This window comes from Nannobrachium achirus, assembly GCF_963921795.1.
Source record: "Nannobrachium achirus genome assembly, chromosome: 14".
NCBI classification, from domain to species: Eukaryota; Metazoa; Chordata; class Actinopteri; order Myctophiformes; family Myctophidae; genus Nannobrachium; species Nannobrachium achirus.
In genome coordinates, this window is record NC_137821.1 from 29,672,098 (window position 1) to 29,690,853 (window position 18,756).

The 18,756-nt window shown below is 45.0% G+C and overlaps 1 protein-coding gene across 4 annotated transcripts in view; it reads right to left on the reverse strand.

Moving 5' to 3' along the window:
- Positions 1-456: 456 nt before the first annotated feature.
- The window catches only part of LOC308298272 (RNA-binding protein with multiple splicing-like), a 49,440-nt gene continuing 31,140 nt past the window's right edge, over positions 457-18,756 (reverse strand). Inside the window, exons 5-9 of one of the 4 annotated variants that reach the window (XM_080741838.1) lie at positions 18,162-18,312; positions 16,292-16,419; positions 12,987-13,050; positions 3,109-3,256; positions 457-604 (exon numbers count right to left, since the gene is read on the reverse strand). In XM_080741838.1, the coding sequence (XP_080597964.1) occupies positions 12,988-13,050; positions 16,292-16,419; positions 18,162-18,312 (342 nt within the window). In that variant the 3' untranslated portion in view covers positions 457-604; positions 3,109-3,256; position 12,987. Of the gene's footprint in view, positions 605-3,108; positions 3,257-12,980; positions 13,051-16,291; positions 16,420-18,161; positions 18,313-18,756 lie in introns of all 4 variants that reach the window. The other 3 variants (XM_080741837.1, XM_080741840.1, XM_080741839.1) reach the window with 3 other exon arrangements.

The window sequence follows — 18,756 nt, forward strand, 5'->3', positions numbered from 1 at the left end:
CTTGGCAAAACCTCTAATACAATCAACAGACAGTTGTTGGCGGTCTTTTGCTTGCGTTTAAAGCTACAATCCGAGACTTATTACAAATCTGTATGGCAGACTATGCTAACACAATACAACCAACTACTACATCTGCAGTGGTTGGTGGGGTCGTTCTCCCAACTCCTCCACTGAGAAATATTGACGCCTGTGTCGGTCGGGTGCACCTACTGGTTGACAATGTAAATACAGACGGCACACCGGACTGGACAATAGAGGAGCCGGCATCTCTGCTACAGTTCAGACATCATTGCAACTACCTCTCTCTGAACGGTAGAGTGAGACAACTGACATAACGGATTATGGATTAACGGGTTACGGATTGTAGCTTTTAAGCAAAATAAGACACGGTGGTGTTTGTACCTTGTTGTCATGCATGTCCAGTACCTTTCACATAGGTAACCTTAGACAGGCACCATAGAGTGTAGCCAAAGCACCGCTAGTAATTCTTGAATATGTAACAGTATAAAAATGGGATCGGGTTTCAGGGAGAGGGGGGGGGGGGTTCGATGTGTGATGGAGACAGGGGTCTAGAATTTCCTGAGGCCAATGAGCCTGCTGCTGCCTGAGAGAGAGAGAGAGAGAGAGAGAGAGAGAGAGAGAGAGAGAGAGAGAGAGAGAGAGAGAGAGAGAGAGAGAGAGAGAGAGAGAGAGAGGTTACCATAGCCACAGCACCCCAACCATGTACACTAATGAAAACACAGGGGATGATGAAACTGGAGTAAAACCACACACACACACACACACACACACACACACACACACACACACACACACACACACACACACACACACACACACACACACACACACACACTACTGTATATACAACTGTTACTGTACACAAGCTGTTATAGAGTTGCCTCCATAGAAGTAAAAAATAATCTGTGACAAAAAAAACAAACAAACAAACGTTTCCCACTTTCTCACCCAATCTCCCTAACTTATAATGTATCATTAACACTGAGACCACACACAAATCCCCCTTTTCATCCCACACAAATATCTGACGAGACTTTGTTTTCCAAATCTCTTCGGTGTGGAGTGAAAACATACGCACATGAAAACCGACACAGTGTCAATATGGCCACAAGCTTTCAAATCCATTCGGGGCGGATATCTTTGGCAGCTCGAGCGACGGCGTCTCCCAAAAGCCTCCGCTGGGTTTTCTTTCTGCAAACCTACACTGTCAAATCAAAGGATGTGGTCGCACCCCCAGAACCAGGTGTGATGTACATGTTGGCCCAGCTTATAAGCAGCGCAGGGCCATGAAGTCGGCGAGTGCTGCCAAGTGTATAATTATCGCATTCGTACCATAATTTTACCCTCTGTACGATGTGCGGGATTGTGCGCATGATCAATAATGGCAAAAATTACCGAACGTATGAACATTTTGCCATTTCTCAAAAATTCCCAGCCCTGCTGATGCTGGATCCTGTTTGCCTTTACGTTTTTACACATAAAAATGTTATAATTAGAAATCTGATTCTAGATATATGTACCTGTATATATCGTCATTGTCGGGTGAAAACCTTTAATGTCCAAAACCGTTCGTTTGGCATTTATCATTTTAAAAATTTAAACTAGTGAAAACAGCCGATCTACAAGCACACAACGCCTCACACCGCGAGGCGTTGTGTGCTTGTAGATCTGCTGTTTTCACTACTTTTGTGCGACGGCCTTGTATGATGAAGCAGGGCTTTACTTTGCGAAAGAACATACACATTTGAAACTTGAGAGATACAAGGTTTCCACCCGACAACGACGATATGTATACACACCATGTGTACAGTATGTGTATTTAGAGGGGAAAGTCATTTAAAGACTCAAGTTGTGTCTTTCCATCCAATCATGTGCTTGATGCATGATGTGCATGCGTGCCCCCACGGGAGCAAGCGCGGCTGCCGCTCTCCATCAGAGGGTGTGAAGATGGTGGGTGGTAAACGTGCCAAATTTACACGTACAGTTCAGTCTTTGACCGCAGTAAACCTACATAAGAAAACGAATGCCCCAGCCCCATCAACTTCCACACTCCCGTGAATCTGTCACGGAAAAAGAGGGCCATTTTTTTTAGACGTTTTGGGTATTTTGGAAAAAGAATAAAAATGTATACAGCAAATTAAATACCTTGTCACAGAATGACATTATAATGCGACACTGATGACTGAATATGGCATTCCGTTTCCATGCCGATTAATAATTACAGATCTCAATTATAATGATTATAGGGCCTACCTACAAGTTTGAACAATTACTGTACTTGTAGCCTATTTGACATTATACAAATGTTTCTGTCCCCCTTTCTGCACAAAGTATGTGTGTATAGGCTTCTCAAAGGAGGCCGTTGCTTACAATCAAGTAATCTCTCAAGAACAGATGAATGGAAAAGAAACAAAACAGAGAGGGCGCCGTTTTTCCCTTTTCTTTGACGATGGGTTCCCAGATTGACAATCAAGAAGCTATTTTTGTGAAATTACATATTTACACCAGTAATCTTTTTTTTTCTTTTGTTTTGCTTAAATAGTGCGACGGATCCGGAGGGACAAAGCTAGTTCGGTTGACGATCACATGGTGCGCGCGCCGCTGCGGGGGCCGGGACACTGGGTCCCGCCCCTTCCCAGGGTCCTTTTAGGTAGGTCTGCCAGTAGGTCATTCATGTTGCGCTAGCTGCTGCCCCGTCACCACCCCAGCGCCACCGTAGGTTCTGCTTCAGACCCCCGTGGGGGGTCTCGGGCCATAGCTCGCTGTAATAAGATTATGCCCTCGATACTCATGGCAACATGGGGATCGGGGGACAGCGAGAAATGGCCCGAGGGCAGAATCCATGCCAATCTAATGCTCTTACCGGTACTTAGGTAGGTCATAGCTATAGATATTATGCTTTATAGTAATGCTCACTATAGTAATGCTCACTGTATGTTCATGCTGTGTGATGCTTGCCTGCTGCCTCCATTCTTGTCTAATAAAGTATACCTAAACCTAGTGATCGTCTCCTGAAATAGGATAAATTGTAAACCTCGGGTAAAATTGTTTAATAATTAAGACCTGGCAACACTGAAGTTAGCTCACTTGAGGGCATTTGACGGTGAACTCACCGACGGTCCACTGCTCAGGGAGTCGAGGGTCAGGTTGATCCTCCTGGCTTTCTATTTGGACCCGAGAGACAGTCAGCAACGCCCATCACGGCCGGCCACGGCCGCCATCACACATCAAGAACCTGGAGTACACAGGAAATGGGGTTTAGGGAGTGGTTTACCAGGGGCGTCACAAGGGGGGGGGGGGGGGGGGGGGGGGGGAGTGGGACTGCTTTAGCTATTGAAAAATAGCAGATATACAAGCTCACAGCGCGACACAGAGTGCCGCGCTGCGAGCTTGTAGATCTGCTATTTTTTTAAAGTTGTGAAAATGTGTGAAAATCTTTGAATATATCTTTGTCTTTTTTAATGCGAACATTTGTAACTCAAATTTTGCTTCTGGGGGGGGATCCCTGGAACTAAATATGTTGAGATGGGGGTCCGTGGCCAAATACATATAATTTTGGGGGTCCTTTGCATGAAAAGGTTTGAGCACCACTGACATAGAAACCTTAGGATTTTAAATATTTAAAGACTACAAGCTCGCAGCGCGGCACTCAGTGCCGCGCTGTGAGCTTGTATATCTGCTATTTTTCAATAGTTTAAGTACCCAGGGCCCAGAATTTGGTGCAACACCCCTGCCCATGAGGACAAGATGGAGTTAACAGAGACGCTAGTAATCGTTTGTCTATGATTTGTCGGCGAATGTTTTAACAGTCAACACATAATGTAAAAATAACAGTGTAATTTACAACCCATCTGGGCGAGAGCAGCCGTTGGCTTTGCAAAGTGCCATAACAAACAACATCTTATGCACTTCCTCCAAGAAGCTCCCGATCCCATGACTCCCAAACTCCCCGGCCTCCACCCAGCGAACCAATGAGAGAGGTCAAGCCTTCAACCCGCGGCCCCCAGATGTGTTGCCAAAAATAAACGTCTTTTGGAAACCTTCAATGGGAAGACCCTCTTTGAAACAATAAACAATCAGAAAAGCCAACATGGCCTTGAGAAACAGAAAGCAAAGACAGAACAAACCGAGTGGAGTTGCCTGATCAGAGAACATGCATTAATTGACAGTAACATGCCTGGACACGGCTGGGCTAGCTAATGCCTGATTGCACGTTCAATCAAGGATGAGGGAATCAATGTGGTGCATAGCCGCTCGGCTAGGATGACGCCATGCATACTTCCACAACGTCGCATTTGTTCTGGCTGAACGGCCAAGGTTAAAGATTGGGCTGATCATTGAACAAGTCTGCACGGATTAGACAAAGTTTTAGTGATTTTCAGGCTTAATGTGTTACATCCTAAACTCGGGCCTGGTGGCATAATGTGAGATAGGTAAACAAGGGCTGTTTGAGAAGGGGAGGGAAGTCTTTGTTTCTCATGAATGTGAGCACTGTTTATCTTTTAGCATCAACAAGCAAACATTACCAGTGATGTTGCACCATTGATGTACACTGTAAATGTGGAGGATCCAATAAGGTAGTGCAGGGGTTTTCAACCAGTGGTCTGGGGACCACCAGTGGTCCCTGAGGGGGTTCCAGGCGGTCCCCAGCTAAATGATGGAGAGTTGGTAAACAAATGGACCCTTATAGATCTTTAACTATTGCGTGTAAAATGAAACCAAATGGACTCTCGAGAGTTAAATTATTGCTAAACATCTGCATTACTTAATTTACAAGAAGTCTACACCATTAGAGAATGTAGAAGAAGTTTGCCTGTTTTATCTCTCCTATGGTACCGACAAATACAGCATGGAATTGTGTGCAAAATCCAACGATATCCAACGATAACAAAATATCCTACGGCTTTGGTCTGAGACGTTAAATCTCATCAAATGGTGGTCCTTGGCTCAAATGCCGAATAAATAATGTTCCTTGATGTGAAAAAGGGGGTAGTGCTCTTCTTTGTTAGCGACCATGAGTTTGACTTCATTGTTCGTTTTTTGAGCACATCTTTTTTCTAATTTTCCAAAATGGAATACATACAGTATAATTGTATGTTTCATTCCATATCCGAGGGTGCTTTGGTATAGATGCCGATTGTATTAACGCTTGAGACCTTCGTTATCGTTAAGACCTTTACCTGTACTGCGTGGCCATGAAAGAAAAAGGCCAGGGCAATTCCTCTTTTAATCCAATGAAAAGCCTTTAGTTCCAGACACACATACCACATATCAGCGAGGTGAATGCAGCTGTTGACATGTGCGCTTATTGCTGAAACCTTGCATAGGGACAAGGCCACTGTGGCCATACAGCTGCGGCTCACTACCGGTGTGTGTGCGCGCGCGTGTGCATGCGTGCGTGTGTGTGTGCGCGGGCGTGCGTGCGTGTGTCAGTGGGGGGTGAAAATAAAGTCTCACTTCCTTATTAGACAGGGCCTCAGCTGGGGTTGGCCCCCCACTCCCTGGTGGGAGTTAGACCAAAGTTACACAGGAACCAGTGGCTTTGTCAAGCTATTGGCCAATAAGCCCCCCAGGGCAAGCAGCCAGACAACACACACACACACACACACACACACACACACACACACACACACACACACACACACACACACACACACACACACACACACACACACACACACACACACACACACACACACACACACACACACACACACACACACACACACACAGCCCCCCCACCATGTCTTGTCAGATGGAAAATCCGGATTACCTTCCCTGCAGTTCAGCAGGCATTTGTGTCTACTTTTATCCTGTGTTTGAATGAACCCTGTGCTGGATGCACTCGACTACGAATGAAGACTTCATTATTAAAATGTACAAAAAACTCCCAGAAAACTACATTCAATTATTAAAATGGGTAGGGAAAAAAACATACTATATACTACAGAGAAATGGAGCCCAACAAGCCATGTAACCTGTTGGCATGTGGTGGTTAAGATTGCCTTGGAACTTTTCAAAATGGCCGTTCCATTGACAGGAGTAACGGCAGGTGATTAATAAAGGTCACCGAGCGGCAAGCACCTGCACTGAGCAAAGAAACCCTGAACACTATCTCATTTCAGGTGTTCACAAACACGCACACGCGCGCGCGCGCGCACACACACACACACACACACACACACACACACACACACACACACACACACACACACACACACACACACACACACACACACACACACACACACACACACACACACACACACACACACACACACACACACACACACACACACACACACACACGGCCAGCATGTAATAAAAAGGCTTGTGTTTATACACACAATGCATGCACACAAAAACATAATCCGTCCCCCACAGTTATGCTTCCTGAGGCAAGCTGCATACCCGGCGCGTGAATGTAGCCCCTCTGTCGAATGCCTAGACGACCGCTGACTGACCACAAGCTTCTCATGACTGCAGAGCTTCACAGCTGTTTTGGAAGCCCCGTTTTGCAGAGAAGCCGGGAACATTGCTTTAGCATGACTAGGCTACTTCGGCGCGGGAATGGCAACAATGTCAAACCATGCCCTTTGTGGATTCAAACCGACTTTTTCTGGATTCACGAACCACTTGGAAATGTTGACCACGTTAAGTGGTCAGGTGGGTGCGCCGGATGTAAAGGACGACTTCACCAACCTATCTTCATATAATTGGTCCTCACTAATGTTCATGATAAAATAGCACAGAAACCTGTCTACCAGTGACATCATTGTTAGGCAGATTTAAAAATATATATTTAGATTTTTATTATCATTATGGTAACTTTTCAGGAATAGAAAGCAGTTTCTATTAGCTTGGATTCCCCATCGATGATGTCACTGGTAGACAGGTTTCTGAACTGCCCACAGCCCTCCTATGAGACACAAACCGTGTAGATTATTCTTTTTGTGCTATTATATCATGAACATTAGTGTGGACCAATTATATGAAGATGGGTTGAAAAGTGGTGAAGTTGTCCTTTAATGATGATCAATCAAATCCACCTGGGATCAATGGAACTAACGTAGTACACTTTTAGGTTCTTATGTATTAGTATCACTTTTGAATATTAATGTATAATATCCTTAAACTGTGCCAATTATTTGGGGGGGCCACTTGCAATTCCCGCGGCCCACCAGTGGGCCCCCGGCCCGCGGGTTGAGAACCACTGGATCAAACGGAGCAGTCGGCAGACAACTAACTAGCTGCAGACACGGTGGCATATAAACCTGGTGCAATGCACAGCAACTCTTCCTCAACCACTTGAGATCAAGTTTATTCTTGTCGTGTTGAGTGAGTTACACTCGCCACCAGCTCGCGGCCAACAGTTTCACAATGGGCCTGCGAGGCAGACAACACCCCGGTCCCAGTCCATTTCAAAACATTTGAGTAAGTATCCGTGTTTAGGACCAGACTGGGTTCATTCATATGTACGATAAAGTGTATCGAAGACCCACTGGTACTGACAATTGAACAAAGGCAGGGACAAACATGCTGTCAAGCTATAATCCAGTTATCCAGTTATCCAGATGGACAGTAGGAGATGGATGGCATTATATGATACGAGGGCACTAAGCTTCACTGGGCCCATACCATTCTCTGAATGCCTTTGCACACTTGCGTGGCCGTATGTCACGCTTGCCGTGTGTGTGTGTGTCTATCTGCGTAGTTGGAGCAGTTATTACGCGGCGGGCTGTGTGCAGAGCATACTGCATTAGCGCTGCATTATTTTTGTGTGTGGGAAAGTACCGTATATTATTAGTTACATGTGCCTGTGTTTAGCATAATTGCCTATATCTCGGGGTGGGCGTCTTAAAATCTCACCTCGGTTGTTTCCCGAAAACCCACAGCCCCCATGGGGCGGCCCGGATGTGGGTGGTGTTGTCGCTACATGAAGGGGGGGGGGGCAATATCCACTGGGGCAGCCTGACCCAACATATGACTTCCTCGGTTTGATAGGAGTAATTATTCCCTTCTAACCCCTCCCCCTCCTTTCTCCTCCTCCACCTCCCCCCCGTCCCATACTTTCACTCCCTTCCTCCTCCACCCCTACAACTCCCTTCCTCGTCCGTCCCCCCACCACTAACACAGCCCCCCCAAAGTTCTTGAAAAATAAACAAATGCTGCAATTATTTGTTTTATCGCTTCCCTGCTTCACCAATCCCCTCGCCCCCCCTCCCATTCTGAAAATAGACAAGGAGATGATGGAAAGGGGGGGGGGGGGGCTGGGTTTAAAGCTACAGGGTTCGCACCAATCAACACCGTACCCCCACACATCCCTCCAAGTCCCCCCTCGCCACGACGACTCCCTGTTGGCTTCCTGGGGGGGGGGGGTCGCGGGAACATGTTCCCCCCTGTCGTGGGATGGATGGATGGTATTAGTGACTGTGTCTGTGTGACTGGCGCCGAGCACATAATACTGTATATACGCCAGGGGTCTTCAACGTTTTCAGGCCAAGGACCCCCATATGAGAGAGAGATGAAGCAGGGACTCCCACAACCTTTTCATAGATTCCATATAGTTTCATGGTTTGACAGCAACGATCATCAGTGTATTTTGGGTTCATGTCAATTTGTGTTTTCAGATATTTAACCTCTTGAGCCGTCATTACCTAATGAACTTGATCTTTCACTCTGTACTTAGTCTGCTCTTTTTCCCGTCTACACCAAAGCTCTTCGCTGAAAATAGCCGATCTACAAGCGAGCTTGCTATTTTTGGCTAACGTTCTCAGAATATGGACACTAGGGTTCAAATGGTTAATATAAAAAAGGAGAAAAAAGTTTTTCTATCACACAAAGATTTGGCGGCCCCCTTGTAGTAACTCTGAGGACCCCCTAGTGGTCCCGGACCCACTGTTGAAGACCCTTTCTGTATACGCGTACACACATACACTCCGATTAAGCAAACATGCATACACACACACACACACACACACACACACAGACAGACAGACTGGGACGGGATTCGCCTTGCTTTGTGGGTTTTTGCGTCGTGCTCCGCAAAGCACAACAGTGCCCCGTTTGTCTGAACTGCAGGGCAGAGCCCATGTGCTGCTCTGCTCTCTTAAGCTGCTCTGTTATGCTTGTTCCTCGCCCTTATCAGAGGCCCTCTGTTTACGACAGTGATAATGACTGATAAAAGTTTAGTGAAAATGATATCGTGCCCGGGGCTGCACATACGGCTGCAGTGTGGGGATGAGACACAGCGCGTAGGTTCATTGCGTTTTGTGGAGGCTCCTCGTCAAATCAATGTTCGTTTAACCACATGAACGCTAGCATCCCTATTCTGGGCATGTTATAATAGACAAACCTTTTTCAAAAAGCTCACAAGCTCACAACACACCACAATGCAACTATTTTTGGAGAAGAGAGATTTGGTGTTGAGGGAAAAAAGGAAGGGACCAATGACAGACCCCTAAGACACCCCGTCAATTAAGTATATACTATATGTTTTAACTGGCTGTGCACCCTCTGCCTCTTGCTCCAACTCTTTCGTTTCATCTTTCATGTATAATAAGGTGGGAACCCTAAAATAGCATCTTAAGATTAAAAGAAGTATTTCACTTTGCCAGCATAGTTTATCTTTCACTTGATGAAATACAGTAACCTGGCTCTTGTTCAATTGAGTCTAGTTCTGCTATACTTTCTGCTTACAGTATGTCTGTTTTTATTCCAATAATGTTAACTCACAACTCATTAACCTAGCGCTATTGCTCTTTTGCTAGCAGCTGCCTGTATTTTAGGTAGTCAACTACAGTAACCAATCAGAGGCTGCATTTCATTGGGTGCTTGAGTGGCACAGGGCCAGGGGTAAAGTACCTGCCCACCACTGTGGAGTCTATGGGGTTTGAATCTATGGCGGCGGCTGTGGCTCAGGAGGTAGAGCAGGTTGTCCAATGATCCATGGGTCGGTGGTTTGAATCCCGGCTCCTACTGTCCACATGTTGAAGTGACCTTGGGCAAGACACTGAACCCCACATTGCCTCCAATGAGTCGGTCGGTGTTAGCTTGCCACCATTGGTGTGTGAATGTGCGAAATGAGGACGCTGGCATCGACTGTACTGAGTTCGCAAAAAAAATGCTATCCATTATTATTATTATCACGATGCATCCGGCTTTGCTGAATGTCTATACGAACACAACTGAGGGAAGCTGGATGGGGAGGGTGATATTTGTCACCGTGGCGTACAGTAAGTACTCCTACGGGCTGTGGCAGCACCTGTCAGCAGGGAATGTTGAGCGGAGAACAAAGGCTCTACGTCCTCCCGGTGGGGGGAGGGGGCCAGTAGGGTACAACCATCCACATATAAACCTAGATGCCCCATTGGCCACTGCGGTTCACTGGAGCCATGCGTCATCACGGCCGGGCACGTCCTGATAAGGCAAACGCCGATAAGGCAAACGCCGATAAGGCAAACTAATGTACTAAACCTCCTTTTGTTATGGTGAAATGTGAGCTCACCTGCATCGCGTTTCATGATCCCATTCATGCGTTTATCGTGCGCTTGCCCAGGCCTTACGGCCTGGGCATAAATATAACGATTGCATTCACCACGGCTTCGTAACTCGTGCGGCCGGCCCGCTCTTTGCGCGCACTCGCGCCTGCGGCGCTCGGGCGCGAAGAGCAGGACCAAGGTCCGCTGGCCTTCGCGCCGCTTGCAATGTCGTGGACAATAACTGTGACATATAACCATTGCATTGCTCAAAATTCTTTATTCATTTCACCATAACAAAAGGAGGCTACTCTGTTGCATTTTGTCTTATCGGCGTTTGCCTTAGGGGGATTTCCCCATCACGGCCGCCCATATTTTGAGTGAAAGCAGGAGGTTTCCCCACTGTTAAAATCATCATAACTCACTGAATGCTCAACCAATTTTTACGCAGTTTTGTTTGTTAGAAATGTCAGAGATGTATTTATGCTAAATGAATTACATGGATATGAACAGTAATGGTTATAAAACAAGAAAAAGGTTTTAGCCTCAGGGGCAGTACTTGTCAGAGTTAACTTTTTTGGTGCCATGATTTTTTCTCTTCAATGTCCCACGATGCCATGGTCTCCATAGACTTCCATGTAATTTATAGTGCACGGATCGTGCACGCCCATGCCTAGATGATGCACCACGTGTGTGCCCACTGTTCACAGCTTTCAAACAAAAAAATCCGCTTGGAAATCCGTTCAGGCATTCATGATTTATCAGCCATTATGTTTTCTTCAGATGTAAACAAACATGGCTGCCATGTTTGAAAGAATGGGTGGGTTGGTATGGGGGTTAAACATGCAATTTCGCGATCGCGATCATGCCTAACACATTTCTGGAGGTCCAAAAAAAAAATTGGAAAAAAAAAAATAGATTTTTTTTTTTTTTTTCCTTCAAAAACGGCCCAAACTCTGGAAACTCGGGGTTGGCACAGCGGTGGTACCAATACAAACTCGGGAAACTCGGGGTTGGCACCATATGTGTTAAGTTAAGGCCCTGCCCTAACTGGCCCGGCCCGACTGATTATTCTAAATTAAAGGCCCTACCTGGCCCAAAAACACCGGGTCGGGTAGGGTCGGCTTCGGGAAGGATTTGAGAACTTTATCACGGCGTAAAAGTAATAATTAAAAGTAAATACTTTCTTTTTTCGTTGAGCCTGAGGCCCGGCCCGACTAATTAGCATACATTTTAGGCCCTATCCGGCCCGAAAATGTCGGGTCGGGTAATGTCGGGTTTGGGCAGAATTCGAGAACTCCAGTACTTGTATTACAACTCAGATTCCACTGCAGATAGAGTTGGAGTTAGCTGCCCAGCATTATATAGGGGTTTCTTTGATGTACGGCCAACGAGGCATCTACCTAATTATGTCTATGGGTACAACAGCAGGCAAGCAATGGGAGGAATTAATTGGCATAATGACTATATTGGGGAGATAAATGTGTACCAAATGATTGACAACTCTAAAATAAGAAAAGTAAATACAGAATGTATTGTATGTGCATGTTAGAATGCAGTCCCTGTTTGGCTCAGAATACAGTACATCCAGATATCAGGGAATAGGCATGACTAGCCTCCATGTTCACCTTTTGTTGTGGATTTCACCTCATGAACTACAGTATAGCAGACTAATGATTTCTTTCTTAGCCGTGAGTGATAAGAGAACTGCACAAAGACATAGCATAGCCATGGCATGGTCGTCACACCACACCTATCAACTAATGAGGTTGCGTGATTTGATCAATCCATTTTAAAATGAAACACTTGGCCCCCGCTTGGCTCCTCATCCATTCCGTTTGAGTCACTGCCTTTGATGCCTCGCGTCAAGAGCAAGACCGCGACATCAATGGGAGCCGTCGACTTCGCTGCACTCCGTGACCCGAGCTGGCGGGAAAAAGCAGCGGTTCGCGTTCGTTTCTCATTTAAACTGCACCTTTTATCTCCCTGACGAGGGACGAGTGGGTGGGGTGTTTTGATTGCCTCAGAGCCCCGATGATGCTTTGGACTAATCGCTCCTGTCTCGTAGTTCTTATGGGCTAATTTGTCTGTTTCATGTTAAAGACGTGTGTGTACATGCGTGTGTGTGTGTGTGTGTGTGTGTGTGTGTGTCTTTGAAGTCGACCAACAGAAACGTGGTCAAATCTAATTAGTTGGCCGAGTCCGTCAGTAGCCTGAGTGAAGACTATATAAGCCTATGGGCAACGATATAATCTGCCGCCGCGAGGGATTGTTGGTTGTTGGGCTTGGATTGTTGTTAACGCACGTGAAGGTTGTAGCACGGCGTGCGTTAGTCCTGACCAATGTTTAGGAACATTTCTGTGGCTGTTTACGCCATGTGTCATAACATTTACTGAGGAATTTGCACAGCATGGTGCAATGTATACCTCTTTGTCATAGCAGGAGCAGAGACAGTGCATGTGCGTGCGTGTCATTACTCACACATACTTCAGCAGAACTGCCTGGACTTCCATCCCTGAGGAGTTCCATCTGCAGGTGGGAGCCAGCGAATCTACAGTACACATACACACACACACACACACACACACACGCACAATGAATACATACAGTATGATTAACAACACAAAAGTTAGCATACCGTTTCTGTTATCCAGAACTAACCCTTACATTTAGATCAGTGGTTCTCAACCTTTTCAGGCCACGACCCCCAAAATAATCATATTTTAACTGGGGACCCCCCCACCCTGACGAGCACTAAGAGTTGAGGCATTACATTTTGTATAACACGGTGGTTCTATTGTGAAAACAGCCGATCTACATGCTCACAACGCCTCGCGTTGGGCTATTTTCACAATTCCTGCCTCTAATATTTGACAATTTGGCCAATGTTTAATTTGTCATTTTAGAGGTATTAAAAAGTCCTTAAATTGTTACTTTAGAAATGTGCAGATACACTTAAACGTTATGTTGGTTTGTTTACTGTTGAGTGAGAAAACAAGGTTGCACGTTAAGTTAATCATCTGGGTGTCCCGACCCACAGGTTGAGAACCACTGATATCCTATCGGGCGAATTACCGTGATCGGTAAGGTAAAGGTAAAGGTTATCATACGTTTTTGTTTAAATCTGTATTCAAATTGAGTATACGGGTTCGATCCCGGGGCACCACCAACTCACAGTGTATGAGTAGCACGGCTGGGGTGCGGCAAATCGTGTGGTAAATACTGGGAGCTGATGGTAGGTGTTGCACTCCACCTCAGAAATCCATCACCCAGGGGTCTAGCGTATTGAAACAGGGTTGGACTCCAGCACTGTCGGCAGAAACCGACAATAATAAGCCTCTCCGACAATACTTGTATGCTAAAATGTAATCATACAGTTTGTGTATGCGTCAGAATCTTTAGGTTTGTGATCCTCCTGAACCTGAACCTCTCTTGTCAACCATGCTTCAATTATCAAATTTATATACACAGTATACTGTACACAGAGATGGGCACAAATTACAAATAAGTATTTGAAATACAAATTAAAAATACTATGTGAAATACTTACCAGGATACACCAGGATAATATATTGGTGACTGGTCAGTATATTAGACCAAGTACTGACCAAGTATTTCGATTTTCTCCCCCCCAAAAAATACATTTTCTTTTAATTTTGTGGCCATCTCTGACTGTATAGTATATTGGTATATAATATAAATGTATTTGATTTTTATATATTTTTAAATAGAATGTAAAAGGTTACAGACAGCAGGTTTAATTCACAAGCTTAGTGTGTGTGTGTGTGTGTGTGTGTGTGTGTGTGTGTGTGTGTGTGTGTGTGTGTGTGTGTGTGTGTGTGTGTGTGTGTGTGTGTGTGTGTGTGTGTGTGTGTGTGTGTGTGTGTGTGCGTGCGTGCGCGTGCGTGCGTGCGTGTGCGTGTGTGCGTGCGTGCGTATTCCAGAAGATCCAAGGAACGGGAAATGCTAAATAGGCAGATTCAGCCTAAACCTATTTTAGAATCTGACATCATAGGAGATTCAGCGTTAGTGCTGTTGCTTGGGGCCCTCGTTCTTAAAGAGCCCTGTTTGAGATTCTGCATGATGTCAGGAAATACTGCAAGTACTGTATGCTAGTAATTAAACATCCATCTCATAACAAAGATAATTACAAAGGCTAAGAAAGGGCTAGCATAGATTATTTCTTACCACTTTTGAAATAATAGTTCCTGAGAATCTGTGAGTGTACGTTGGGAGCAAGTTCACAAAATATTCAACAAACAAGTTTTAATAATAGAGCAGGTATTCAGAGCTCAACGGAAAAAACCCCGACTGAGCTTCATGAGAAGAATTTCAAGAGATCAATAATGAACTCCTATGTGAACTCGCTGTAGAGCCGCATAGATTAAGCAGATAATTGGGTCATGGTTGAAAAAAAGTAAGTGGAAGAAAAATGGGCTGTATTTAATGGAATAGGTGATGTTCATTTCAACGATGCAAAGATTTCAAACAGCTGAAGGTTTCAATATACCAGAAAGCCTGGATAAGGCCATTGTCTAATAGGAATACACGAACGATCTGAGCAAGAAGAGGCCTTTTTGATACTTATGATACAAAATGACAGTCTGTGCATGGACATTCATTTCCATTTGTTGGATGCTAAGAATATTTCAACTCTTTATCTTCTCCATATTTGAGAGATTGTCACTGCCCTGGAGTCACCAGCCGTTTCTTTTCATCTGACAGCAAGTAGCTTTACTGGGATTGCAACGCATGCAGAGGAACATGCTATCCCTCCCAGTTCTGCTCCCTGCTGAACACGTGCCCTGATCAACTTGAAGGAATAGTCACCAGTGCAGTTGGTGCACACAGGCTCAAAACCCCACTCTCCATGTGGGTGTAAAATGGATATACTGTACATTTATATACTGCAATATGTCAAATCACAGTAGTTTTACACATGCTAATCAGACATTTTGTAGTCTGGCGTACTGCATGTACCAAACAGTCACATTTCCTATTAATATTTTACCATACTTTCCAGACCTGGGTAGGAGCATTGTTAACTTGAATGCAAAACATGTCCAGGTTAGCAGGAATGCACTGAATGATGTTTCTACTTGAGACTTTGCTACACCAGTTACTATGGCGCATACACTCTGATAGCTTCAACACTTACCTTGTTGTCGTTTGACAAAATGTTAATGTTACTTACTTCAAAGATGCACTTTGTAAGTCACCGCATAAGACCATCTGTTTACCGCACATTGGACATTGCATGGCTTGATACTGCACATAGGGCATTGCACACTGTTTAATGTATATTATCTCCTATTTTGATTTTTTCTTTTCCTTAACTTTTCTTCCTCATCTATGCACGGTAACTGTAAAGGTCTACCAAGCATTTCACTGCAAGTTGTTCAAGTATGACTGTATGTGACAAATAAAGCCTTGAACCTTGAAATAGTAGCACCGTCTGTATCTGTTCACAACACACCTCAGAGCCTGTCATGATAGTTTTGTGCCACATTTTCCCCTTTATGCTACTTGACCGTCACAGAATGCTAGAAAGGAGGACATTTGGTGGCCTGTGCTCTGAAGTGCATCCGTGGGTCAGGTCAGAGTGGAAGGTGATTTGATGGCGCTCGATGGACGCAGCTGGGTTGCACAGTGAGCTCAGGAGGTCAAGACAAGACGTGGAGGTTGCGGTGAAGAGGGGAGGGGGCGGGTGGGTCGGAAAGGGTAAGGGATGGTGGTGGTGGTGGTCGGGGGGGGGGGGGGGGGGGGGGGGGGGGGCGGGGGGTTAAGGTTACCTGAGCGTGGAGCGAGGAGGGGTAGGTGAAAGCGGGTGGGAGGGCCGGCGACAGCTCCGCCGGGTACAGGGGGTATGACGCCCACACATCTGGGCTGCTGGGATAAAGAGCGGGCATTGTGAGCTCATCTGTGGAAAGAGAGAAGAAGCAGAGGAGGAGTGGAGTGAGGAGAGTGGCCAGTGGATGGGTGGATGGGTGGGGTGGCTGACAGAGAGGACAGGGTGGAGGTGTTGGCGGTGGAGGTGGTGGTGGTGGTGGTGGTAGTGCACCGTGAAAAGTGAGTGTCAATGTCTGTAGTCGTTTCCTCTTATACCCCATTAAGACCCGAGGAGCCGATTCTACTTAATGTCTTCTAAATCCTTTTAAGGCTTTTGAAATACGTGCGTTTCTATGATCAGAGGTTTTCAAACTTTTTAATGTCAAGGACCCCCAAAATAATGATATTGTATTTGGCCGCGGACCCCTATCTCAAAATACGTTGTTTCTTTAAATATATAAATATATATTCAAAGATTTGCAAACATGTTCGTGATTTTTCATAGCAGATCTACAAGCTCATAGTGCGGCACTCTGTGCCGCGCTATGAGCTTGCATATCTGCTATTTTTGAATAGCTAAAAGTAAAAAATAATGGTTCAAGTGGTTCAAATCTAATGCGACACAGATGCGTTCCAGGTCTAAATGGTAAAAACCCCATTTCCTTTGTACAGAACATACAGTACAACAGATAGCGGTGGTCGTTTTTGACCTTTCTTTCTTTCTTCCTTTCGGGAGAAAACATGAGGAAACCTCTTCAGACAATATTGTGATTGGTGCCCTTTAAGTCAGTGAAAGAGATTGTAGAAAAGAGAGAGAGAGAGAAGTGCATGAGTGGAAAGAGTGTCTGTGATAGTGAAGTGAGTCAGAGTTTTATCATCCAGTCAGAGAAAAAAGCTCTATTTTAAGATTACAAACATGGGAATCAGCTTGATCCAAAGCAATTCCTTTGAAAACACTGAGATACCAATATTTTATTTTCAATGTGCATACATGTGTGTGAAGTAGAACCTACACATTTAGTTGCCAACCGTTTATCAAGGCAAGATCGGGGAAAATGGCAGATTTAACAACTCTTATCAGGAAATGAGAGCCATTTCCCCCCTCCTCTGGTCGTTACGTCATGGGTTCATTAATCGCTTCCTTCTCTACCCCGCTGGGACCCAACAAGTGCACGCCCAGGCTCTGGCAAAAAGATCCCAGATAAGAGAAGTTTTTTGGTCATTTAGGAAGAATGTACAACCACAGCTGGCCTATGTTCAACTGTCAATGTGTGCTCCAAGCAGGGTTCTTAACCCCCTTGACAAAATATTTAACTAAAAGTAAAACAAAGTGCAGAGCTACAGAGGCACATTCCTCGCAGGTTTACATCTCAAAGGGTACATCTACAAATCCTTGTTACCGTAGCTAATAGAACATGCACAGTTCATGAAGCACAAATCCAGCCGAGTGGATGTGTCCACAGGGATGAAACTCTAGGGATTAGGTTAACCATAGATTTAAAAATGAACCTGTATTTTATTTCATTGCTTCTCAAACTTTTACATTTGTACCATTTACTGACAACGTGTGCTGTGTTGTAAAAAAAAAGAAAATACATTCCATTAAGAAGGCTAAAGAACACCATTACCCATAATTCAACGTTACGTTGTCATGTCAAACACAAATACTCTTCTGCAATCTCCCAAATACTACACCGTTCCATCACCTGTTGCAACGAAACTTCTAAACAGTGAGTTGACATTTGCACCAGCAGCAAGCAACAGATAAAAAACAGACAAAAAAAGAGGAGAAAGTCACACAGGATAGACAGCAGGAATAAGAGGAGCACTCACATGGATCTCTACTGATGAACTGTGGCCCGGGACTCTGCTGGTTGGGAGTGGGGTTGGGAGTGCCAACCAGCTTGTTCTTGGCCATCTTGGTGTTGGCCTTGGCAAATTCCAGACGCAGGGTCTGGGGGATTTCTGGGTCAAAGCGGACCCCCTGAGGTCAAAACAAAAGGCGCATGTATTCTTTCATTTCTTTCATTTGTTTTACTTTAAAAAAAGAATACGGTTCAAGTTATTTACTTTTTCACTTTCACAATGTATATTTTAATACAAGACTACTGTAATAAAGCTCTTCATAATTGCTTCAGAGCATACATAAGTTACTGTCAAAAGGTTGACATGCTGACATCAGTGGCTCCTCTCTCTAAATATTGTCATGAGCCAATGAAAAAAAACCTTATCAGTCGATCACTAGTCGTGAGATTCACAAAAAACTGCAGTGCAGTGAAAGTGTAATGATGAATAGTGTCAAACGGCAATGATAACTTCATCCAAGTTGCTGGGGAACAATAAAAGCAGATGAAGAGTTTCAAGCCTGTCCTGCATGGCTCAGTGTGGCTTAGGAAAAGGTGGATGAAGAGTGGTGACACTAGCAATA